Below are 26,417 nucleotides of genomic sequence, written 5' to 3'. Positions count from 1 at the left end.
ATCACCGCCTCTCTGTTCTAAGACTGGAAAGAAGCGAGTATCAGGGAGCTGGCAGGTAAGAAAAGCTTGGAGCAAGCGGCGACGCCAACATCATGACCCCTGTTTAAAGACAGGATAAAAGCAAGTATCCGGGGGCTGGCAGGTAGGAAGCGCATAGAGCCAGCGGCCACCCCACCACCACGCCCCCCTGCTCCCTGATGCAGCACAGAGCTTTCCATTGGTCTATGATGTAACGTCCAATACGGAAGGGGCGAAGAGCAGCTACCGTGTTTTTTCAAAAATAAGACCTCCCCCAAAAATAAGCCCCATCAGGGATTTTCAGCATTTTCGGAGGAAGGTTTTATTATAAGCCCTACCCTGAAAATAAGCCCTATTTGTGATTTAATAACAAAGTGTTCATGCAGCTAAAAAAGTTAAAGAATACTGCAGGACACTTCATTATAGAAAGCAGACACCGGGCAATCATTCTCACCAGATGTTGAGTGGGAGGCCCTGCAGTGGCTCGCACATTCACACACATAAGATCTCCCACCCGCACCCATCAGATTGCACACTCACAATCACCCATCAGATCGCACAAACACACTCACCAAATCTAGCAATACCGATTTCTTCTGCCCGGCAGAGTCCTGAGACGCAGTGTGGTGGAACGCAAGGACCTGCGGCTGTGGATGGAATGCTTACAGGACCTGCGATGTGTATCTTCTTCCCATCTTTTCCTGTGATCGGACCCATTCTGTACCGCTGGATGTGGTGAGTGACGTGTGAGTGTGAATGTGTGTGTGTGTGTGTGTTTGTGTGTATGTATGTATGTATATGTGAGTGTGTGTGTGTGTGTGTGTGTGTGTGTGTGTGTGTGTGTGTGATCTGATTTATGCAAGTGTGTTGGCCAGAAGCAAGGGAGGACGGCGTACAGCATACCTGCTGAGAAGGCCCACCGGAGATCACAGGGGGACCTGAGAGCACCGCAGACGTCCGGGGTCTGGTAAGTATGAGTCTCTAGGGAACTGGGGTGAGAGGGGATCTGCATTTTTTGTGGGGGGGGGGGGGGAGAGTAAACTTATTACCGACCATATTTCTCCAAGAATAAGACTTAGTCCAAAAATAAGCACTAGCGCTTTTTTGGGGGCAAAAAAAAAGTATAAAGACAGTGTCTTATTTTATTTTTGGAAGAACACAGGACTATTTTATTGATCTACAAGTGATCTAAAGAAACCAGAACTGCAGTGGAAAGCTCAGCTTCATAGTGTATGAGGGCAAGGACTTTACAACAAACTTTAGCTTCTCGGAGTACCCCTTTAACTTATTTTCAAAAATGTTAGTAAATAGGCCGGTTCCTACGGTATGTTGCCCTTTCTGATCATGAACTAAGTGGGATTTATTCAAGCCCAGGAGATGACAGATAATACCATCAAGACATTGCAAAGAATTTCTAAAGCCAAAATTAAACATATATCCCATGGCCTTTTATCGGTCGATGCATAAAAGCCTTTCAATAGGGTTCACTGGGGGTTCATTATAAGAGACCCTTAGCCAAAAAAAATAGGTCTACACCACTTGTATATGATTTTTTGCTTTATACTAACCCCACCGCACGTGTCAGAGTCAATGGAGCATTGTGATCTTTGTCGATCTTTGCCCACTCTCCCCCCTTTTATATGTCATAGTGATGGAACACTTCGCTAATGCCATAAAAAGGAATAATGTTAACATACACAGAATTAAAGGGAACCTGTCAGGTCCCTTATGCATTCTAACCTAGAAGCAGGGTGAGTTGTGGCCTAGTAACCCCTTCATACCCATCCTGGGTTGTAATATTGTGTAATATGAATGTATAAAAAAATGTTTTATTACTTAGATGTTCCCTACGTAAATGATTAGTGGCTCTAGCCCCCTGGGTATCACATTGGGCTTTTCCATGCTTTCCGTGGTATCACGCCCCTGTGGACATGATACCATGGGTTTACATGAGCGACTTCACAGTCAGCTCCTTGAGATACCACGCGTGTGAGCTTAACATTCTCGACACCTTGTTATATGTCTGGGTGCTTGCTTCTCGGCTTCAGACGCGCTCTGCTCATGGTCGGAACCACAGGACTCTTCTGAGCATGCGCAGTGCGTGTCTGAAGCCGCCAAGCAAGTACCCAGATAACAAGGCTCCGGGAATGGCAAGCGCACATGCGTGGGATCTCAAGGAGCCGACGGTGATGACGCTCATGTAAATCCATGGTATGACGTCCAGAAGTGGCGTGATACCACAGAAAGCATACAAATGCCCAGAGCCACTGATCATTTACATAGAAAACGTAAGTAAAATAACATTTTTATACATTCATATTACACAATATTACAACACAGGGATGAGTAGGAAGGGGTTACTAGGCCACACATCACCCTGCTTGTAGGTCAGAACGCATATGAGACCTGACAGGTTCCCTTTACATTCGATCCCATAAACTACAAAACAGCATTATATGCAGATCAACATTATTATATATCTCCCAACCCTGTTTTTCTTTGCCGGCTTTAATAAAGGAATTTGATCAATTTAGCTTTATAAGTAATTTTAAGGCAAATTACTCAAAATCCGAAGTCTTAAACATCTCCCTTTCTAGTGATGAAGTTAATCATGTGAATGACAACTTACATTTCAAGTGGCAATTAGATGCAATAAAATATTTGGGAGTGTTCATTGCTTCTGACTCCTCCAAATTGTTTATGCTTAATTATCAAACACTTTTAGATCGCACTCTAAAAGACCTTGTGCCATATGGAAAACTGAAATTATACTGGTTAGGAAGCATGAAGTCTATTGAAATAGATATTCTACCTAGTTTCCTATATATTTATCAAACTACCCCCATTTCTCCTCCTCGTAGGTTTTTCCAATAACCTTTGTTGTGCCTTGGTTAGGTTTGTTTGGGGAAGATCAAGTCCTAGAATAGGCATGTGAACTTTAGCCCACCCTAAATCCAAAGGGCAACCGGTCTTCCCAACTTCAAGGCTTATTTCCAAGCCTCCATTCAAGTCCTACTCCAGGATTGGCATTTACACATTAACTAAACAATGTGTTGGACTTGAACAAGTCTTGTCTATCCCTTTGACACTTGATCCCTGGGTTCCTCCGGCAGACATTACTTCAGTAAATGTCCGTGCAGACCTAACCAGGTATGCACTTAAAATTTGCCACACACTCCTGGATAAAAAAAAAAAAACAAAAAAAAAAACGGTCTTTCTAGGATTCTTCGTCCTTTTACTCCACTTTTTCTTTTCTTGAGTTTTTCTTTTCTCAACTGGATAGATATGGACTACCCATCTGCATCATGTCTTAAGCGGATGTAAGTTACCTGCATTTGGCATTCTTCAAACTCTGTTTCCTTCTCAGAAACATTTAAAGGTTTGAATATTTGCAATTATATTCCTTTATATCCTCACAGGGAGCAGATTGCTCATTCCAATTCACATCCACTTTTTTTGCTCTATATACGAGTAGAGTACCATGGCGGCTAGTATAGATCATAAAAGTGATGTAAACCTGAATGTTCGTTCTGGTACCTGTAGTGCCACAAGTCTAGTAAAGGCATTCATAGGGCCAGGTTTATAGATAGCTGTCGAGATGGATGGGTCTGGCTATCCACGTACCTCTGCCCATGGGTGTGTCCCAGGTGTCAAATTGGTGTCAGTTTGTTTGACACATGGTCAGTCTGTGAGAAGAAACATCATGTAAAAGGAGTGTACATGCTGACTGGGGTCAGTAAGTGGAGGGAGATAAATCCGCTGGCATACTTGGAAAGCTGTATCCGAACCTGAGCGGGTGTACCGGAAAGCAAGACAGTATGTAAACCCTGTGTATGTTTCTTTAGACCAGAAGAGGCTTGGTGTTTATGTTGTTGAAGAGCCGTTTATGTGATGTTTAAATAAACCTGTTGGACTTTTTAATGGAAGTGTTCTTGTGTGCTACCTCGCATCGTAAGCCAAGTGAGTAAACCTCATCACACTCAGTGAGCGAAATGTCACCACAATAAAAATTACGGTCTCCTTTAAAGCCAACCACAAGCTGGGTTACAATGGATCTCCATGATAAGAGGCACAGTGGTCTTCAAACGATACCTAGCTGTCATAGCAATCCATTGGCGCCCCACAATCACGTCACAATGTTGACAATGGGCACATAGAATGGCGTGCACCTATGCTGGCGCACTGTTAATACCTCTGTCAGAGATGGACAGTGGCATATCAGCAGTTAGAGGAAGATCCTGTCTGGGTGCCATTGTCATTACATGGTAGTTGTGAGTCAGGCTCACCCTGTGAGTGAGTATGCTCCATAAACTAGCTACAGACTTGCAACATATATGAACAGGGAATGTTGGTAAGGGACTACGGTGCGTTCACACTGCCAGATAATAGTGATCAAGGGATGTTAAAAACGCTGGTTTCACAATTATCTTGTCATGTAACCAGGCTGCCGATTACTCGATAGAAGAGCGACACATTTGTCCTTCAGGTGAAATGATTTTTGCACAGCATAAACAATCATTGTTTTCTGCAGTACATTGGTCTGTGTAAACAGGACTCGAGCTGCTGAGAACCATGGCAGCATATGCACATTGACCAGTTTAGTATAGTTCATTTAGCGTGTATCGTCTGCATGTGTAAACAGACAGTCAAACAACTGCTGATCAGTAAAGTTCACAAATCGGCGGTTCTATTGTATTGTGTACGTTGATCCATATAAGTTAATCCCATTAATTGGGATTCTGATCTGGCATATATCCGGAGTCATATTGCAAAGGATTGTTAAAAATCCACTTGTGACTTTTAGGATCGCTACTTCCAATAGGTTGCGCTGCGCTAGAGTTTGTCTCCTTTACTGGAGAGACAATTTGATCCATATAAGTTGACTTTTAGACTAAGGCTAAGGACACATGGCGAGAAAAACAGAGCGAGTGGAATGCAATTATAACAAATAAAAACACAAAGCATTCCACTCGGACCAATGTTACTCTATGGGGCCACTCCCATGAGCGATTGTTTTCTCAGCCCTAATCAGGCCAAGAAAACAATCGCAGCATGCTGCGGGTGGAATCCGATTCACTTTCTCTTGCACCCATTCAAATCTATGGGTGCGAGAGAAACATCGCATTGTACTCGCATTACACCAGAGTGCAATGCGATATACGGATCAGCTGACAATATAGGAGATGGGGAAGATTAATCGCTCCTTCTCCTCTGCAGCACCCCCACCCCTCCTCCTCAGCTGTGCTGCGATCGCAGGATCGCATCACAGTCGCATGACAGTGGGCTTACACTCCAGCAGAGCGGGAGCCGAGTGTCATGCAATGCAATTGCATTAATGCCAGTGTGTCCCCGGCCTTAAGCTGGGTTCACACTAAGCGACAGCGACAACGACATCGCTGTTACGTCACCATTTTCGGTGACGTAACAGCGACCTTGTAAGTCGCTGTTATGATCGCTGCTTAGCTGTCAAACAAAGCAGAAGCAGCGATCATAACGTCGCTACATGTGCAGAGAGCAGGGAGCCGCGCTTAGCGCTGGCTCCTTGCTCTCCTAGGTACAGTACACATCGGGTTAATTAACCCGATGTGTGCTGCAGCTACATGTCACAGTGCAGAGAGCAGGGAGCCGCGCTTAGCGCTGGCTCCTTGCTCTCCTAGGTACAGTACACATCGGGTTAATTAACCCGATGTGTGCTGCAGCTACATGTCACAGTGCAGAGAGCAGGGAGCCGCGCGCACTGCTTAGCGCTGGCTCCTTGCTCTCCTTGCTACGGTATACATTGGGTTAATTACCTGATGTGTACTGCAGCCACATGTGCACATAGCAGGAGCCGGCGCTGGCAGCAAGAGCGGAGGCTGGTAACGAAGGTAAATATCGGGTAACCAGGGAAAGGTCTTCCCTTGGTTACCCGATGTTTACGCTGGTTACAGCTTACCGCAGCTGCCAGACGCCGGCTCTTGCTCCCTGCTCGCTTCATTTCGTCGCTCTCTCGCTGTCACACACAGCGATGTGTGTGTCACAGCGGGAGAGTGACGACCAAAAAATGAAGCTGGACATTCAGCAACGACCGACGACCTCACAGCAGGGGCCAGGTCGTTGCTGGATGTCACACACAGCGACAGCGACGCGACGTCGCTGCAACGTCACAGAAAATGGTGACGTAGCAGCGACGTCGTTGTCGCTGTGTGACACACCAGCTTTATGGTCCCCATAAACAACTGATAACTGCCAGCAGGACACTGGTTCTGTGATTCACCAGCAGCAGCTAACTCTCCCAGCTCCAATATACACAAGCAAAGCGACCCCTTCTGTGTTCGCTAGCAGAGGCTAATGTTGTTGAGAACAAAATATTTTGAAATCCAAAATCATACATTCTGGAATCTTATCACCTCAGTACCATCTGTCTGGAAGAGGTGATCTCTATACACATTAGACTAGTGAGCATGCCGATATCGGAGGATTCAGCTAACTCAAAGTATGAAGGCCTTAAAAAGTCCCTATCAATAATACAGAGCTTCTTTTTTAACTTTAAATTAACCAGCAGGTAGTCCCAGATTTTATTTTTTTTTAAACAAACACAACAATCTAGTAAGGGTAAGTTCACACACTGCGTTTTTCGGGTGCGTTTTTGCTCAGAAAACTGCATGACTTTGCTTCCCCAGCAAAGTCTATGAGTTTTCATTTTTTCTGTCTGCACACAGCTTTTTTTTAGCTGCATTTTTGTGGTGCCCATAAAAACGCAGCATGTCAATTATTTTTGCGTTTTTCACTGTGTTTTCCACCCATTAAGTTCAATGAGATGTTCAAAAACGCAATGAAAAACGCAAATAGCAAATATAGCTGCGTTTTAGTGCGTTTCTATGACTAAAAACGCAGCTATAAATGCAAGGGGTGGGTAGTACAGCGACATGTACAGGAAGAGGATTACTTCTGTCAGTAAACACAGAAGCATGAATCCTCCCGGTACTGCTACCGCTGCTTCCAGAGGTGAAAGCAGCTGCAAAATCATAAGTGAACAGTAAAAAAAAAAAAAAAAATGTCATACTCCCCTGTCTGCAAACTCCTGTGACACGTCCGCTCCCAGCTCCTCTCCCGGTACCGCCACCCCTGCTCCGGCTGTGTGCAGACTCCTGGACACGTCCGATAGCTGCAGGACCTGCCGATGATCAGCTGATGCGGTCACGTGACGCATCAGCTGATCATAAGTCTCACGGTGACGTCGGCTTTTTACCAGTTGATGTGGTCAGGAGACATCAGCTGACTACCGGTGGCTCCTGGAGCGATCGGACGGGAGTCTGCACAGGAGGGAGAAGTTGTGGTTTTTTTCGCACTGATGTATCAGCTGATTGTATAAACGGCCTTTATACAATCAGCTGATGTGTCATGTGATTCACATCCTTGAATTTAACACATCTGATCGCTTTGCCTTCCAGCAAACCGATCAGATGATATTGGATCTGGATTGGACATCGCTGGACCCTGACCCAGGATTACTGCTGACGGGGGGGGGGGGGGGTTCTTTATTTCAATAAAAATTGAGTCATTAATTGTATTGTGTTTTATTTCTAATAAAAATATTTTTCTGTGTGTTGTGTTTTTTTTTTATCTTTACTAGAAATTCATGGTGGTCATGTCTAATATTGGCGTGACACCATGAATTTCGAGCTTAGGGCCAGCTGATAATATACAGCTAGGCCTAACCCCATTATTACCCAGCGAGCCACCCGGCATCAGGACAGCTGGAAGAGTTGGATACAGCACCAGAAGATGGCGCTTCTATGAAAGAGACATTTTCTGGGGTGGCTGCGGACTGCAATTCGCAGAGGGGGTGCCCAGAAAGCTTGGGCACCCTACACTGCGGATTCCAATCCCCAGCTGCTTAGTTGTACCTCGCTGGACTCAAAAATTGGGCGAAGCCCACTTCATTTTTTTTTATTTTTTTTTTATATAATTTCATGAAATTCATGAAATAATTTATATTAAAAAAAAAAAAAAAAGGGCTTCCCTTTATTTTTGGTTCCCAGCCTGGTACAAATAGGCAGCTGGGGGATGGGGGCAGTCCGTACCTGCCTGCTGTACCTGGCTAGCATACAAAAATATGGCGAAGCCCACGTCATTTTTGGGGGGGGGGGCAAAAAAACTCCTGCATACAGTCTTGGATGGACGATGCTGAGCCTTGCAGATCTGCAGCTGCTGTCTGCTCTCCTGCATACACTAGTGGATGGAGTATGCTGAGCCTTGTAGTTCTGCTCCCCCTGCCTCTCCACTCCAGCATACAGTCCTGGATGGAGCATGCTGAGCCTTGTAGTTCTGCAGCTGCTGTCTGCTCTCCTGCATACACTAGTGGAGAATGAAGAACATATTGAAGAAGGAAATTACATCAGACCTTTTTTTTTTTTTCCAACAATCTTTAACGGCATTGTTCACTGACAAAAAAAAAAAACCTACAAAAACGCAGTGATCAAAATCGCAGCAAAACACAGTAAAAACGCATGCGTTTTTGCCGCGGGTGCATTTTTTGCCGCAAAAAACGCACAAAAACGAAGCGTCAAAAAAATGCAGTGTGTGAACTTACCCTAACACTGCCTGACGTTTGCACAATATCCCTGAAAAGGCCTGACTTTCTACTGGCCACAAACTTCTGGGTTGTGGGATTCTGGCATACAGAGGACCTCTCAATCATTCATGGCTGCTCTCAGACTAAACGAGCAAGATTTTGCGAGATTTGGCTTTTTGCACTACCCACATGCTGCAACGTAATTTACTAACCACTATCAAACAATGACTTCACTACAGTGCATACCAGTTAATTAATTCTTTGTAAAGGGTGCGTAAATGCTCTGTTCAAATAATGAGATCTCGAGAGAGCAGCAGTGAAGTGTTGTGGAATCCCACTCTACATGTGGAGATGCCACAACTCGGAAGTTTGGTACCGACTTTAGACAAAAGTCTGGCTCTTTCGGGGACATTACGGCTACTTCTGAGTAGTTTTCTTGCTAGATCATATTCCGAAATATCACCTGGGAGGTGGAAACTGTGATTCATTGAGAAATGTAATGATTTGCTAAGTTCTAAAGTCATGAAAACTATAAAGTGGGTTGTTGTAAGCAGCATTGTGAGCTATAGCCTCACCTCAGCTTAACTCAAAGCCACTATATCATGTAGTAAATTACACGTACTAATTTTTCTACATCATGATCTAAGGTAAAGGGGTTCTCCATTCTCAGAAGAAACGTCTGCAGTCACTCTATGAGACTGCAGACTGCTGAATTGTGACAGTGTGAGATGTGTCCTCATGATTCCCCATGCATGTGAGCAGCTACACACCCACAAGTATATGATCCAAGTATCTAAATTGCATAGTCACATGACACAGGGAAAAGCACAGACTGGCACAATTTGTCCGTCTGCAGTCATATAGTAACCACAGACCTCTGTTCTGAGACTGGAAAACCTCTTTAATAACTTTTTGCCCATTTAAACCAGTCAACCACTAAAGATAAAGACCAGCTAACACTGGTTGGGCACATGCAAGTCAACTGAAAGTCGTTTATTAGACAGACTGACAACAATTCTATTTGCACTGAACGATCATATCAATGATCGTTCTGTGTCCTTATATTATCTTGTTAATCGGCAGCACATGTACTGTTTAGATAAGACAATGTGCTGCCGAGAATGTTGATTTAATCCTCACTCACCGTATGAGCATTTTGCTCATTTGTCAAGAAGCTGCTAGTATGCTTGGACAGGCTCATAATCGGGAAATGCCCATTCACCATTATCACCTGTCTAAATGGGCCCTAAGACTTGGCCATATACAGATTTGGCTGTCCAACTTTTAGTACCTAATACTTACTTAGAAGAATGGCGCTTCTGCTGCATCTTTTGCAGATCAGACATCACAGGTTTACCTGACAAGCACATTTGCCACCATGGGCACACCTGGTGCTGCATATAACAACTGGAGCCTTGCAAAGCCAAATGACAACGCTAACACTTCACTAAATGCATTCTATAGCATAAGTGGAGGCAATTCAGCTGGTTGTTCTCCCTCCATTGATTTCCTTATGTGAAGACACTGGTAACAATAATAGCTGTCCACTGCAAACATTAGTCCATAGTGTTGTTTCTAATCCCACATCATCTGTCACCCACCCAAGCCTTAGTGCAAGGTTGCCCATTGATCCCTTCGATCTTGTCCCCAGACAAAGCCCTTTGTTTTCTTGTAACCCTCTGTGGACATCTGTAAAGCTCCTTCGCTTTCCTGTAATGGTTTTGTCCAGGTACAAAAGATAGAGAAAAGTCCTGACAACAGAAACTGGTGCTACCAAAGAGGTGGTTAGAGGATGTCAGAAGGTGGAAATAGCATTGATCTTTCTCGAGAGACACCAGTCTAGTTGTTTTTCCAGGGACTCTTGTTCCTACATGTTGGACAGAGGTAGGCTTTCCAGTATGCAATGTGTCACAGAACAAGCACACATGCCTGGTGTGCATCATATCCACTAAACATGCGCAGGAATGGGGTTTGATTTTTAATATTATTCCCTGCAAAAATGCAACACCGGAACTAGTAGAGAATTTATAGCCTTTTGCCAATCTAGGGTACACTGGCTACCATCGCTAATTATACAAAGCATGAAATGACATAAAAACGAGGCTTTACAAAATAAAGAAAAAATAAAGAAAAATAGGATCCTTAACTTCTTCACCCCTGAGCCCATTTTCACCTTAATGACCAAGCCAATTATTTCTATTCTGACCAGTCACTTTATGAGGTTATAACTCTGGAACGCTTCAATGGATCCCAGTGATTCTCACATTGTTTTTCTCGTGACATATTGTACTTATTGTATTGTAATAGTGATGGACAGACCCGGACTGTAAAAGTCCGGATCCGCGAGGTTCAAACTTACCCAGGTGCCGGACCCAGGATTCAGGGTATAGATCCAGATTCTGCACTCGAGAAATAAAGGAAAAATAAAGGAAACAAGAATGAAGCAAGCGCTTCAACTTACAGAGGCTGTGTTGCGGCTATACACTGCTCCCGCAGCCACCTATTATTGCTCATCCATATGTACTGCTTTCCCCGCCCACCTGTATTCCTGGCATATGTGATCGGTTGCAATCAGACATGCCCCCAGCCTGTGTGACAGAGTTTGACTGTAACCAATCACAGCTGCTGTCTGTGGGTCACTATCGTGGTATAAAGTAAACAAAAAAAAAAAAATAAAATAAATAATTGTTGTAGAATCCCCCCATATTGTGATACCCAGCACAGAAAGCCCACGGCTACAGGCTGCAGCCCTCAGCCGTGCACTTATCTTGGCTGTGTATCAAAAAAATAGGAGGAAGCGCATGCAGCTTTTTTTTTTTTTTTTTTTTTACTTATTGAAACAAAAACAAAAAAAAAAAAAAAAATGGCGTGCAGTCCCCCACAATTTTGATACCCAGCCATGATAAAGCCCAAACAGCTGGGGGCTGGTATTCTCAGACTGGGGAGACCCATGCTTATGGGTAGAAACTGAGTGAGCCGAGCGATCAGCGGTGACGTCACTCAGGTAAGTTGCAGTCCCAACTGCAGGGTCCCACGGCCCTTCCCTGTGACAGCAGGTAACCTGATCTCAGGTGGAAAACTATGGGAACCTGGTGCTGTGACCGAAACTTATCATGAGTGACATCACCACGCTGATCACACGGCTCATTCATTCTCTGCCTGAACCTCACAGCGAGCGGTCATGCTCTATGTGGGCTGCCATTAACCTTTTATATTACCCTGATTGCCACCGCACCAGGGCAATCGGGAAGAGCCAGGTAAAGAGTCAGGCTTGTCTAATCTAATGGATGTGACAATCCCAGGCGGCTGCTATTTTAGGCTGGGTGGTGGCCCAATAACTATGCGCCTAAACACAAGTGACCCCATTTTGGAAACTAGACCCCTCATGAAATGTTAACTAGATATGTGGTAAGCAGTATCTCCAACCCCCAGGGTTATAAAGTTGAGCTGTGAAAATAAGAAATCACATTTTTCCCCACAAAAATGTTGTTTTGGCCCCAAATTTTTATTATTTTCAAAAAGGTTACAGGAAAAAATGCACAATACAATTTGTTGTGCAAATTCTCCTGAGTACAGGGATACCCATATGTGATGGAAAACGTCTCTTTGGCTGCATGGTAGGGCTTGTAAGGGAAGGAGAGAGTTCAGCTGGAATAGATTGCAGATACAATATCAAAATTGAAGAGCTTCTGGCATGCCAAAATAGCAGAAACCCCTACAAGTGACCCCATTTTGGAACCTACACCTCTCAAGGAATTCATCTAGAGGATTCGTGGGAACTTGTAAGCCTCACGCGATTCACAGAATTGTATAAAATTGGGCTGAGTAAATTAAAATTACCATTTTTTCCACTAAAATGTTGCTTTGACCCAAGTTTTTACATTTTAAAAGGGGTAATGGGAGAAAACTAATATAATTTGTTGTGCATTTTCTCCAGAGTACGGCAATACCCCATATATGGTTGAAAACTACTTTTCACGCACAGTACAAGCTCATAAAGGAAGCAACACCATACTGGACTTCAGATTTTGCTAGAATGGTTTGTGAGTGCCACAACACATTGACAGAGCCCCTGAGGTACAAGGACAGCAGTTTTTGGGAGGCAGCATGAACATAAAAAAGCAATTCAGGACTTGTTTGAGAGGTTTTTTTTATGCAATTCACCATGTGGTAAAATTAATAAGACCGCTTTATTCTTTGGGTCTGTACGATTACAGTGAAAACACATACCGTATTTTTCGCTTTATAAGACGCACCCCCAAATTTGGTGAAGGAAAAGAGAATTTTTTTTTTAATGTTAAATGGGGTCCGTGTTATAATGCCAGTGTCCATCTAACAAATCACAAAGGGTATATGTCCCTCTTAGCCCCCCCATCCTAAAATTAGCCCCCTTAATCTGGATATGGCCCCCTTATATTGAATAAAGCCCCCTTGTGCTGGCACACGTCCCCCATTGATGGCACACGTCCCCTATTGCTGACATGTCTCCTATTGATGGAACACGTCCCTTATTTATGCCACACATCCCCCTGTGCTGGAACACGTCCCCTATTGCTGGCACATATCCCCTACAGCTGGCACAGGTCTCCTATAGATGGCATACGTCTCCTACGGATGGCACAGGTCTCCAATGGATGGCACACGTCCCCCTGTGCTGCCCATGGCCCCCTATGGATGGCACACGTCCCCCTGTGCTGCCCATGGCCCCCTATGGATGGAACACCTCCCCATGTGTTAGATATGCCCCCTATGGATGGCACACCTCCCCCTGTGTTATATATGCCCCCTATGGATGGCACACCTCCCCCTGTGTTATATATGCCCCCTATGGATGGCACACCTCCCCCTGTGTTATATATGCCCCCCTATGGATGGCACACCTCCCCCTGTGTTATATATGCCCCCTATGGATGGCACACCTCCCCCTGTGTTATATATGCCCCCCTATGGATGGCACACCTCCCCCTGTGTTAGATATCGCCCCCATGCTGCTGCTCATAGTAAAATAAACACTTTACTTTACCTTCTCCAGCGCTGTCCTCCCTCCGTGCTGCTGATCTCCTGCACTTCCTGGTTCTCGGTGCCGGTCACGTGATGGCACAGCAGAATGATATCATCTCTGCGTGCCTGAACACAGCAGCAGCAGAGAGACCAGCAGATCAGCGCTGGAGGAGGTAAATAAAGAGTTTATTTTACTATGGGAAGCAGCATGGGGGCCATATCTAACACAGGGGGGGCATGTGCCATCAAAGAGGGGCGCAGGCACCACAGTGATGGACAGCGGCAGTGCATATTATATGAGCGGGAGATCTAACTCTGCCTTCCTGCAGCTTTCACCAGCCGCGGTCCAGAGCTGCCCCCACCTCCCCTGGACTCTAGTGAATCTTATATATAAAATTTATTAAATTATATATTTTAGAGATATATAGATATATATATATAGATATATATAGAGATATATATAGAGATATATATATATATATATATATATATATATATATATATATATATATATATATATATATATATATATATATATATATATATATATATATATATATATATATAAATAAACACACACACCCCCCCCCCGGTATATTCGGATTATAAGACGCACCCCCTACTTTCCCCCAAAATTTGGGGAATAACAGTGCGTCTTGTAAAGCGAAAAATACGGTATGTACTTTTTAGGTTTTGCCACTTTTCAATAATATAAACAATTTTTTAGAAAGAATTTTTTTTCCATCACAATATACTGAGAAGTATAGCGTTTTTTTATTTCTCCGCTGGCAGAACTGAGTGGGGGCTTACTTCCTGTGGGCAGGGCTGTATTTTGCCTTCGTGCTGCCCTAGGCACTTTAAATGGTCGCGCCCCTTAGTGACAACGTAACACTATGAGTTTTCGCACACGACATCTGTTTAAGGCAGATCTACTCTGTAAAACACTTGAAAAAGTATCAATGAGAAACGAAGGGCACTAACCCCCCCCCCAATGGGGATCACCACAGGCACATCAAAACATAGCATGAGTATAAATATTCCCACCACACCGTCCCTACTTATATACTGTGACTGTCACACTGCCCCCCCCTTATAAATTATACCCACCACACCTTCCTTAATTATGAAATATGATCTGCACATTGACCTCACATCATGTTGCCCCCTCCTCACAATGTCCCATGCATGCTGCCCCCTCCTCACAATGTCCCATGCATGCTGTCCCCTCCTCACAATGTCCCATGCATGCTGCCCCCTCCTCACAATGTCCCATGCATACTGCCCCCTCCTCACAGTGTCCCATGCATGCTGCCCCCTTCTCACAATGTCCCATGCATGCTGCTCCCTCCTCACAGTGTCCCATGCATGCTGCCCTCCCCTCACAGTGTCCCATGCATGCTGCCCTCCCCTCACAATGTCCCATGCATGCTGCCCCCTCCTCAGTGTCCCATGCATGCTGCCCCCTCCTCACAATGTCCCATGCATGCTGCCCCCTCCTCACAGTGTCCCATGCATGCTGCCCCCTCCTCACAATGTCTCATGCATGTTGCCCCCTCCTCACAATGTCCCATGCATGCTGCCCCTCTCCATGAGCTCCTAATGCTGCCTTCCTCTTTTCCATAATGACACCTCCATGCTGCCCCATTCATCATACTAAGACCACCACACTAACGCTTATGCTGAGACACACCCCCACACACACACTACCCCACTCTTGATATTGACTCCCCTACATTGCTCCACTCCATACTGAGCCCACACATGCTGCCCCTTCTCCATAATGAGCTCCTAATGCTGCCCCCCTCTCATTCTGAGTCCTTACACTCCCCCCATCGATTTTGTCATTGCACTATCCCTCAACCCTTGTCCTCTGTCTCTAGCATTGGCCCCTCTCTCCCATTTCCCCAGCAGCAGCCTCTCTCCCCCGCCTTCAGCAGCAGCCTCTCCCCCAGCATCAGCCTCTCTTCCCCAGCCCCCCCAGCATCAACCCCTCTCCCCCCAGCCTACCCCAGCATCAGCCTCTCTCCCCCCAGCCTCTCCCAGCATCAGCCTCTCTCCTCCCAGCATCAGCCTCTCTCCTCCCAGCATCAGCCTCTCTCCTCCCAGCATCAGCCTCTCTCCTCCCAGCATCAGCCTCTCTCCTCCCAGCATCAGCCTTTTCTGTCCCCAACATCAGCCTTTTCTGTCCCCAACATCAGCCTTTCTCCTCCCAGCCTACCCCAGCCTCAGCCTCCCCCAGCATCAGCCTCTCTTCTCTCAGCCTCCCCCTCCCAGCCTTCCCCAGGATCAGCCTCCTCCAGCACGCCGTGCTCCTCTGCCAACACAGATCCGATCGCACACACACTCACACACACCCGATCGCATACACTCACACACACACACACACACACTGACGATATTGCACATATGCGCTCACACTCACAACATCCGGAGATACCACATGCTTCTGGCCATGTGATCCTCCGGCAGGTCCTGGAAGTTCACTGCACAGTATCGCCGCCGAGAAGCAAGCGATATCCCAGGATGTTGTGAGTGTGTGGATGCGATGTGATGTGTGTGTGAGGTGTGTGTGAGAGTGAGTGTGATCTGATGTGTGTGTGTGTGTGCATGCGTGTATGTTCCGCCGCTGCAGGACCTTTATGCGCTGGTAACTATGCTACCATGGTTACCAGCGTATCCCGTCCCCCGCTCGCACGGGAGCCCACACCAGCATACGGCGGCAACCCCAGCAATGCGAGGGTATGTGTCGGCTGGGTTGGCGGCGTACGCTGATGTGGGCTCCCAGGGGTACAGTACTCACCTGGGAGTCGTGGCTCCGTGTCGGTCGGTTCGGGGAATGCGTGCGGGGGGCGGGGCCAGAGCGAGCGTGCATTGCGTGAGGGGGGCGGGGCGTGGGCGAGTTGCCTGGGTGAGCGGCCAATCCGTGCGGGGGAGCGGGGCCATGGCGAGCCCAGTGGCCAATCAGCTTTGTGTCACCGTAAGGACACAATTTTGGAGCAAGACAGACAGACAGACAGACAGACAGACAGACAGACAGACAGACAGACAGACAGACAGACAGACAGACAGACAGACAGAGACAGACAGAGACAGACAGAGACAGACAGAGACAGACAGAGACAGACAGAGACAGACAGAGACAGACAGAGACAGACAGAGACAGACAGAGACAGACAGAGACAGACAGAGACAGACAGAGACAGACAGAGACAGACAGAGGCAATTATATATATATATAGATTGGTATAATTTTTTTTGTTTTAAATTGTGATTTTTTTTTTTTATAACATTTTTACACTTTAAAACTTTTTTTTTTTTTCTAGTCCCAAATTGGACATCAACTTTCCCTCCACTGATCACTGACCTAATGCTCTGCAATACTTGTGACTGGCAAACAGGCAGGAGGCGTGTCTGGTCCTGCTCAAGGCAAAACCTCACAGGCCACCATACCTGGATGATCCCGCAGCCATTATTCGGCCTGGGGTCACCATGAAGACCAACGGCACAACCTGATCACAATTGTATTGTGCCGATCAGAGGAAAGAGGGAGCCCCCTTCCTCTACAAGCCGATCAATGCCGCTGTTCGTATTGACAGCAGCATCAGACGTGTTAAATGCCTGCAATTGGGGGCGTTTTTGCAGCTATAGCTGACACCTGCTGAGGATCTTACTGCCGTATGGCGGTTTGTGGGAATGCACACCTCGTGGCGCCCGTACATATACGGCAGATGTAAAGGCATTAAAAAGATATGTCATCAGGTTTTCCTTATAAATACCTGTGCCACCCCATTCCCAGGCTTTTTGATACATTTCTTATGTCCACTATATCCCAGGTAGCGTTGTATACCTTAAGAAAAAAGAAAAAAAAAAAAAAAAACTTTGAAGTTGTCCAGTCCTTCATTCTAACATGCACCGGTTAGTCCAATGGGTGTTTCCTGACCATGCTCACCTCATCCCCCATTTTCTTGCACCGCTGCCCCTCCACCTATGATTGATGTATAAAGCTGGCAATTGTGGGGATGAAGAGTACATGATTGATATCATTCAAAGGGGAGGAGTGGTGTTACACGGCGAATGAAGGTTCAATTGGACCCATCGGTGCACATTAGAAGGCAGCACTGCACAACTTTAATAATTTTGTTATTTAGACTCTTTTAAAGGTATATTGCACTCCTTGGGGAATATAGTGTACTTGTTAGAAAAACACTTAAACGGGGAACGTTGTGGCAATTGCCTTTATAGGGAAAACCCTATGGAAGGGTACCAATAACATGAGAAACACTGTTGATTTATGCTACACTGCTGAGACCGGAACTGTCAGGCCCCAATTCATGAGAAATACCTTACTAATGCCAGAAATAGATCAGTATTGAGAGGACATCACATTTATAAAGAATAACATTTAGAAAACAGATTGGAAGAATATATATATATATATATATATATATATATATATATATATATATATATATATATATATGTATATGTATATGTAACTTACAAGTTTTAATCTCTCTTTTTTCTTCCTGTGTAAAGCAGTTCCCGAGGACCCTGGTTCTGCTGCTGCTTCTTGACCAATGCCATTCCCTTCATCATCCACATCATCATCCTCAAAACACCATTCTGGTAGTTCAGGAGGAGGGGGCGCATCTTCTACATCTCCATAGCGTTGAAAAAGCTCCTTTATGTAATCCGCTTTGTAAATACCTGGTGGCCTTGCTTGAGCAAAGGTAGCTACCGCGGCCTCAATGCTTATAGGAAAAACACAAAAGATGCAACGTTAGAAATGCATGCGCTAGAATCACAAACCACAAAACGCATACAAAATCTCAAAACAAAATCATACATAAAGAAAACAATGATCAAACATGGAGAATAATAGCTGATATATATAGACGAGGTCACAAACAATTTTCTCTAAGCAAAAAATAGGTGCCGTTAGGCCAATTGGAGAGGCAAAATATAATACAGTGAACTTCTAGTTATGAGTCTGCTGGATTCATAATGGAAGGGCGAAAATCATATAATGTACCATAAAGGAACAATATCCCAGGAGTTCAGTACAAGGCCGACGGGGGGGGGTCGTTCTTCCTTTTGTTTCAATACATAATGTGTTGGGGGTTTGTTTTTCATTTTATTTTTTTTATTTCAGGCCAGTAAAGGCCCCGTCACACTCAGCAACATCGCTAGTAACATCACTGCTAACGAACAACTTTTGTGACGTTGCTAGCGATGTTGCTGTGTGTGACATCCAGCAACAACCTGGCCCCTGCTGTGAGGTCGTTGGTTGTTGCGGAATGTCCTGGGCCATTTTTTAGTTGTTGCTGTCCCGCTGTGAAGCACAGATCGCTGTGTGTGACAGCGAGACAGCAACAACTAAATGTGCAGGCAGCAGGAGCCGGCTTCTGCGGAGGCTGGTAACCAATGTAAACATCGGGTAACCAAGAAGCCCTGTCCTTGGTTACCCGATATTTACCTTTGTTACCAGCCTCCGCAGCTCTCACTGTCAGTGCCGGCTCCTGCTCTGTGCACATGTAGCTGCAGTACACATCGGGTAATTAACCCGATGTGTGCTGTACTAGGAGAGCAGGGAGCCAGCGCTAAGCGGTGTGCGCTGCTCCCTGCTCTCTGCACGTGTAGCTGCGTGAGCTGGTAACCAAGGTAAATATCGGGTTGGTTACCCGATATTTACCTTAGTTACCAAGCGCAGCATCTTCCACGCGGCGCTGGGGGCTGGGACACTGGTTGCTGGTGAGCTCACCAGCAACTCGTGTAGCCACGCTCCAGAGATCCCTGCCAGGTCAGGTTGCTGGTGGGATCGCTGGAGCGTCGCAGTGCGACATCTCACCAGCAACCTCCTAGCAACTTACCAGCGATCCCTATCGTTGTTGGGATCGCTGGTAAGTTGTTTAGTGTGACTGGACCTTAAGGCTATGTGCGCACGTGTGCGTATTGCAAGCAGTTATGCTGCGTTCTGCACCGCAGCATAACTGCATGCGTCCTGCGTCCCCAGCACAATCTATGATGATTGTGCATGAAACGTGCGCACGTGGCATATTAGAACGCAGCGATTCGGCTGCTGCCCGAAGCACACATTCTAAGAAGTGACATGTCACTTCTTTCGTGCGCTTTGCATGCGGTCTATAGGGAGAGGCAGCATGCAGAGCGAACAAATTCTTCAGGCACCAGGCGCTTCAGAACGGAGCTTTTCAGCTGCGCTCTGAAGCGGACCTTTTGTGTGCGGTGCAGAGCGCACAGGTGCGCACATAGCCTAAATGTTGAACTTAACACAGGGCAGGGAAGTTGGGATGGGGAGGGAAAAAGAGGCAATGAAATTACATTACAATGAACCATGATCAGATATCTGTAAGAATAGTGATGATGGCTTCCTACTAGTGCACCTTCTTATCGGATACCTGTATCTTCAGCAATGGTAGGAATGAAATAAAAGGGAAGGAAGATGTACTGTAAGGTGATCAACTTAAATCTTCATCAAGTAATATATGCAGGGGATATAAATTCACAACGGTATGTACTGTATATTGTACTGTGGTTTAACGACCCTTTCACATTTCTGATATTCTTCAACATGTCCTAGTCTACAGACCGGAGTCGCCCGATAACTGCACCCACACGTTGGTTTAATTTAAATTTTATTGCGTTTTAAAGCAAAATAAAAAATAAAGATTGGGATATCTGTAAAAATGCTTTAATGTTAGAATGTTTCTGGCTCTATATTATAAAAACAACAAACAAAAAAAAGAAATCTAACAATTTTCACACTAGTTACTATTTCTGATACTAGATTCATGCTTCCTAATAGCAGTTTCATTATCATCACAGACAGGACTACAGTGACAATGACCTCTATATAAAGTAGCCAACGCAGGAGCCACAATTCACAGTAGGTAATGGTTACAGCTCACCTCCTTTTCCATGGCATCACAAAAACCTTAAAAAAAAAATCTTCAAATCAATAGGGTCAAAGACAGTCTTTCACTGCTTATGACCAAGCGACTAATGCAAAAAAGAGGAAATATGAATCTACATTTAGACCGGTGGCCAGGGTAAAAATTGAAATATTTCTATGCTGCTATTTATTTTTTTTGTGATACTTTTTTTGAATTTTATTAACATAAAAACCTGATATGAACAATAAATCCCTTTCTGATGGTACAAAAGCCAATCACCTATTCTGAGAATAGTTGAGAACTAGCTGCCACTGACTACCAATTATTCAGAGAACCGGGCTTTGAACGCCCGACTCAATGGTTTAACATCCACACACGTACACCAGTGGTGCTTCGTTAACTGATTATAGCACTGTCTGAGTTAGCCAAGAATAGCTACCGGCTATCTCTAGCTCAGGGTCCTGCAAAAAAAAAAAAAAGTAAAAGATTTCCAAGTTCATGGGCTAGTGGCCAAGTCTGCAGTCCATGGTCCACAGGCTAGAGCCCTGCAGACATACTCCTACCGGATGGCATCTCTGGAGCGCCTTCAGATCCTCTCGAGATGTGAGGTGTGTGTAGCAATATTGGCAACACACAAGGCCTGGTAATGCAGACCGGTATGATGAAGTTTGTAGGGCTCTGGTGTGGCAGCCACAAACTACCAATCAGGCCAGTAAACCAGGGTCTTACTGCGCTGTTATCCTGTGGATAAGGGATTACCTTTGAAAAAGGAGGGAATAACCGTATACCATTTCCATTTAAATTGCTTAATTTTAGCTTCTTTTTAGCCAAAAACCTATAAAGTTAATGTGCATCGCAATTCATAACATAATACTACATACAATAATAAAAATTTATATATACACACATACAGTGCTGGCCAAAAGTATTGGCACCCCTGCAATTCTGTCAGATAATACTCAGTTTCTTCCTGAAAATGATTGCAATCACAAATTCTTTGGTATTAATATCTTCGTTTAATTTGTCTTCAATGGAAAAACACAAAAGAGAATGAAACAAAAATCAAATCATTGTTCATTTCACACAAAACTCTAAAAATGGGCCAGACAAAAGTATTGGCACCCTAATACTTCGTTGCACAGCCTTTAGCCAAAATAACTGCGAACAACCGCTTCCGGTAACCATCAATGAGTTTCTTACAATGCTCTGCTGGAATTTTAGACCATTCTTTTTTGGCAAACTGCTCCAGGTCCCTGAGATTTGAAGGGTGCCTTCTCCAAACTGCCATTTTGAGATCTCTCTACAGGTGTTCTATGGGATTCAGGTCTGGACTCATTGCTGGCCACTTTAATAGTATCCAATGCTTTCTATCAAACCATTTTCTAGTGCTTTTTGAGGTGTGTTTTGGGTCATTGTCCTCCTGGATGACCCATGACCTCTGAGGAAGACCCAGCTTTCTCACACTGGGCCCTACATTATGCTGCAAAATGTGTTGGTAGTCCTCAGACTTCATAATGCCATGCACACGGTCAAGCAGTCCAGTGCCAGAGGCAGCAAAGCAACCCCAAAACATCAGGGAACCTCCGCCATGTTTGACTGTAGGGACAGTGTTCTTTTCTTTGAATGCCTCTTTTTCTTTCCTGTAAACTCTGTTGATGGCTTTTCCCAAAAAGCTCTACTTTTGTCTCTTCTGACCAGAGAACATTCTTCCAAAACGTTTTAGGCTTTCTCAGCTAAGTTTTGGCAAACTCCAGCCTGGCTTTTTTATGTCTCGGGGTAAGAAGTGGGGTCTTCCTGGGTATCCTACCATACAGTCCCTTTTCATTCAGATGCCGACGGATAGTACGGGTTGACACTGTTGTACCCTCGGACTGCAAGGCAGCTTGAACTTGTTTGGATGTTAGTCTAGGTTCTTTATCAACCATCTGCACAATCTTGCGATGAAATCTCTCGTTAATTTTTCTTTTACTTCCACATTAGGGAGGTTAGCCACAGTGCCATGGGCTTTAAACTTCTTGATGACACAGCGCACCGTAGACACAGGGACTTTCAGGTCTTTCGAAATGCTTCCTCACAATTTGGATTCTCAAGTCCTCAGACAGTTCTTTGGTCTTCTTTCTTTTCTCCATGCTCAATGTGGTACACACAAGGACACAGGACAGAGGTTGAGTCAACTTGAATCCATGTCAACGGGCTGCAAGTGTGATTTAGTTATTGCCAACACCTGTTAGGTGCCACAGGTAAGTTAGAAGTGCTGTTAATTACACAAATTAGAGAAGCATCACATGATTTTTCAAATTGTGCCAATACTTTTGGCCACCCCCTTTTTTTATGTTTGGTGTGGAATTATATCCAATTTGGCTTTGACAATTTTTTTTTTATTTTTTTTCATTGAAGACAAATTAAATGAAGATAATAATACCAAAGAATTTGTGATTGCAATCATTTTCAAGAAGAAACTGAGAATTATCTGACAGAATTGCAGAGTGCCAATACTTTTGGCCAGCACTGTACATACATACACACACACACACACATATATATATATTGTACAATACAGTTCAAAAGTTTGGGGTCACCCAGACAATTTTGTCTTTTCCATGAAAACTCATACTTTTATTTATCAAATGAGCTGCATAATGAATAGAAGATATAGTCCAGACATTGACGAGGTTAGAAATTATTTTTACTTGAAATAATAAGAGTAATTTTCTCCGTCAAACTTTGCTTTGGTTACAGAATGCTCCTTTGCAGCAATTCCAGCTTTGCAGACCTTTGGCATTCTAGCTGTTAATTTGCTGAGGTAATCTGGAGATATTTTACCCCATGCTTCCAGAAGCCTCTCCCACAAGTTGGATTGACTTGATGGGCACTTTTTGCGTACCATACGGTCAAGCTGCTCCCACAACAGCTCAATGGGTTGAGATCTGGTGACTGGGCTGGCCACTCCATTACAGATAAAATACCAGCTGCCTGCTTCTTCCCTAAATAGTTCATGCATAACTTGTAGCTGTGCGTTGGGTCATTGTCCTGTTGTGGGATGAAATTGACTTCAATCAAGCGCTGTCCACAGGGTTTGGCAATGCGTTGCAAAATGGAGTGATAGCCTTCCTTATTTAAAATCTTTTACCTTTTACAAATCTCCCACTTTACTAGCACCAAAGCAACCCCAGACCATCACATTACCTCCACCATGCTTGACAGATGGCATCAGGCACTCATTCAGCATCTTTTCACTTGTTCTGCGTCTCACAAAAGGTTCTTCTGTGTGTTCCAAGCACCTCAAACTTTGATTCGTCTGTCCATAACACTTTTTTCCAATCTTCCACTGTCCAATGTCTGTGTTCTTTTGCCCATATTAATCTTTTCCTTGTATTAGCCAGTCTCAGATATGGCTCTCTCTTTGCCACTCTGCACTGAAGGCCCTCATCCCGGAATAGTCTCTTCACTGTAGACGTTGACACTGGCGTTTTTCGGGTACTATTTAATGAAGCTGCCAGTTGAGGACCTGTGAGGCTTCGATTTCTCAAACTACACTGAGTGCAGAATTATTAGGCAAATGAATATTTTAAATCACATGATAATTTTTATACATGTTGTCCTACTCCAAGCTGTATAGGCTTGAAAGCCAACTACCAATTAAGTAACTCAGGTGATGTGCATCTCTATAATGAGGAGGGGTGTGGTGTAATGACATCAACACCCTATATAAAGGTATGCTTCATTATTAGGCAACTTCCTTTTCTTTGGCAAAATAGAGTCAGAAGAGAGATTTGACTGGCTCTGAAAAGTCCAAAATTGTGAGATGTCTTGCAGAGGGATGCAGTAGTCTTGAAATTGCCAAACATTTGAAGCGTGATCACAGAACAATCAAGCGTTTCATGACAAATAGCCAACAGGGTCGCAAGAAGCATGTTGGGCAAAAAAGGCGCAAAATAACTGCCCATGAATTGAGGAAAATCAAGCGTGAAGCTGCCAAGATACCATTTGCCACAAGTTTATGCCATATTTCAGAGCTGCAACGTTACTGGAGTATCAAAAAGCACAAGCTGTGCCATACTCATGGACATGGCCAAGGTAAGGAAGGCTGAAAAACGACCACCTTTGAACAAGAAACATAAGATAAAACATGAAGACTGGGCCAAGAAGAATCTTAAGACTGATTTTTCAAAGGTTGTATAGACTGATGAAATGAGAGTGACTCTTGATGGGCCAGATGGATTGGCCAGAGGCTGGATCAGTAAAGGGCAGAGAGCTCCACACTGACTCAGACGCCAGCAAGGAGGAGGTGGGGTACTGGTATGGGCTGGTATCATCAAAGATGAACTTGTGGGACCTTTTCGGGTTGAGGATGGAGTGAAGCTCAACTCCCAGACCTACTGCCAGTTTCTGGAAGACAACTTCATCAAGCAGTGGTACAGCAAGAAGTTAGTATCGTTCAAGAAAAAAAATGATTTTCATGCAGGACAATGCTCCATCACATGCATCCAACTACGCCACAGTGTGGCTGGCCAGTAATGGGCTAAAAGATGAAAAAATAATGACATAGCCCCCTTGTTCACCTGCTCTGAACCCCATAGAGAACCTTTGGTCCCTCAGAAAATGTAAGATCTACAGGGAGGGAAACAGTACACCTCTCGGAACAGTGTCTGGGAGGCTGTGGTGGCTGCTGCACGCAATGTTGATCGTAAACAAATCAATCAACTGACAATCTATGGATGGTAGGCTGTTGAGTGTCATCATAACAAAAGGTGACTATATTGGGCATTAATTTTTTGGGTTTTGTTTTTGCATGTCAGAAATGTTTCTTTCTAAATTTTGTGCAGTTATATTGGTTTACCTGGTGAAAATAAACAAGTGAGATGGGAATATATTTGGTTTTTATTAACTTGCCTAATAATTCTGCACAGTAATAGTTACCTGCACAAACAGATATCCTCCTAAAATAGCCAAATCTAAAAAAAAACAAAAAACTTCAACTTTCAAAAATATTAAGCTTTGATATGTATGAGTCTTTTGGGTTGATTGAGAATATAGTTGTTGATCAATAATAAAAAAAATCCTCTAAAATGCAACTTGCCTAATAATTCTGCACACAGTGTAGCGACTCTAATGTACTTGTCTTGTTGCTCAGTTGTGCATCGGGGCCTCCCACTTCTCTTTCTACTCTGGTTAGAGCCTGTTTGTGCTCTCCCAAGAAGGGAGTAGTACACACTGTTGTAGGAAATCTTCAGTTTCTTGGCAATTTCTCGCATGGAATATCCTTCATTTCTAAGAAGAATAGACTGTCGAGTTTCACATGAAAGTTCTCTTTTTCTGGTCATTTTGAGAGTTTAATGGAACAAATATAATACTCCAGATTCTCAACTAGCTCAAAGGAAAATGAGTTTCATAGTTTCTCTGATCAGCAAAACTCTTTTCAGCTGTGCTAACATACTTGCACAAGGGTTTTCAAGGGATTTCTAAACATCCATTAGACAACACAGTTAGCAAACACAATGTACCATTAGAACACTGGAGTGGTGGTTGTTGGAAATGAGCCTCTATACACCTATGTAGATATTGCATTAAAAAACAGATGTTTGCATCTAGAATAATCATTTACCACATTAACAATGTATAGAGTGTATTTCTGTTTAATTTATTCGCTTCATTGAAAAAAAAAAATATGCTTCTCTTTCAAAAATAACAAAATATCTAAGTGACCCCAAACTTATGAACTGTAGTGTGTGCCTATACAGTATGTATAATATATAATATACACATTATATATATATACATATACACATACATACATATCTATATATATCTATATATATCTATATATATCTATATATATCTATATATATCTATATATATCTATATATATCTATATATATCTATATATATCTATATATATCTATATATATCTATATATATCTATATATATC

General features: G+C 44.1%; 1 protein-coding gene across 2 annotated transcripts in view; it reads right to left on the bottom strand.

The window, feature by feature from the left end:
• Positions 1-26,417, bottom strand: part of RNGTT (RNA guanylyltransferase and 5'-phosphatase) — a 668,054-nt gene that overhangs the window by 557,346 nt on the left and 84,291 nt on the right. For both annotated transcript variants that reach the window (XM_075338411.1, XM_075338412.1), the window contains exon 6: positions 18,078-18,327. In XM_075338411.1, the coding sequence (XP_075194526.1) occupies positions 18,078-18,327 (250 nt within the window). The remainder of the gene's footprint in view (positions 1-18,077; positions 18,328-26,417) is intronic.

Source organism: Anomaloglossus baeobatrachus, chromosome 3 (genome assembly GCF_048569485.1).
Source record: "Anomaloglossus baeobatrachus isolate aAnoBae1 chromosome 3, aAnoBae1.hap1, whole genome shotgun sequence".
NCBI lineage: Eukaryota > Metazoa > Chordata > Amphibia > Anura > Aromobatidae > Anomaloglossus > Anomaloglossus baeobatrachus.
This window is presented reverse-complemented; position numbering and strand designations above follow the sequence as displayed.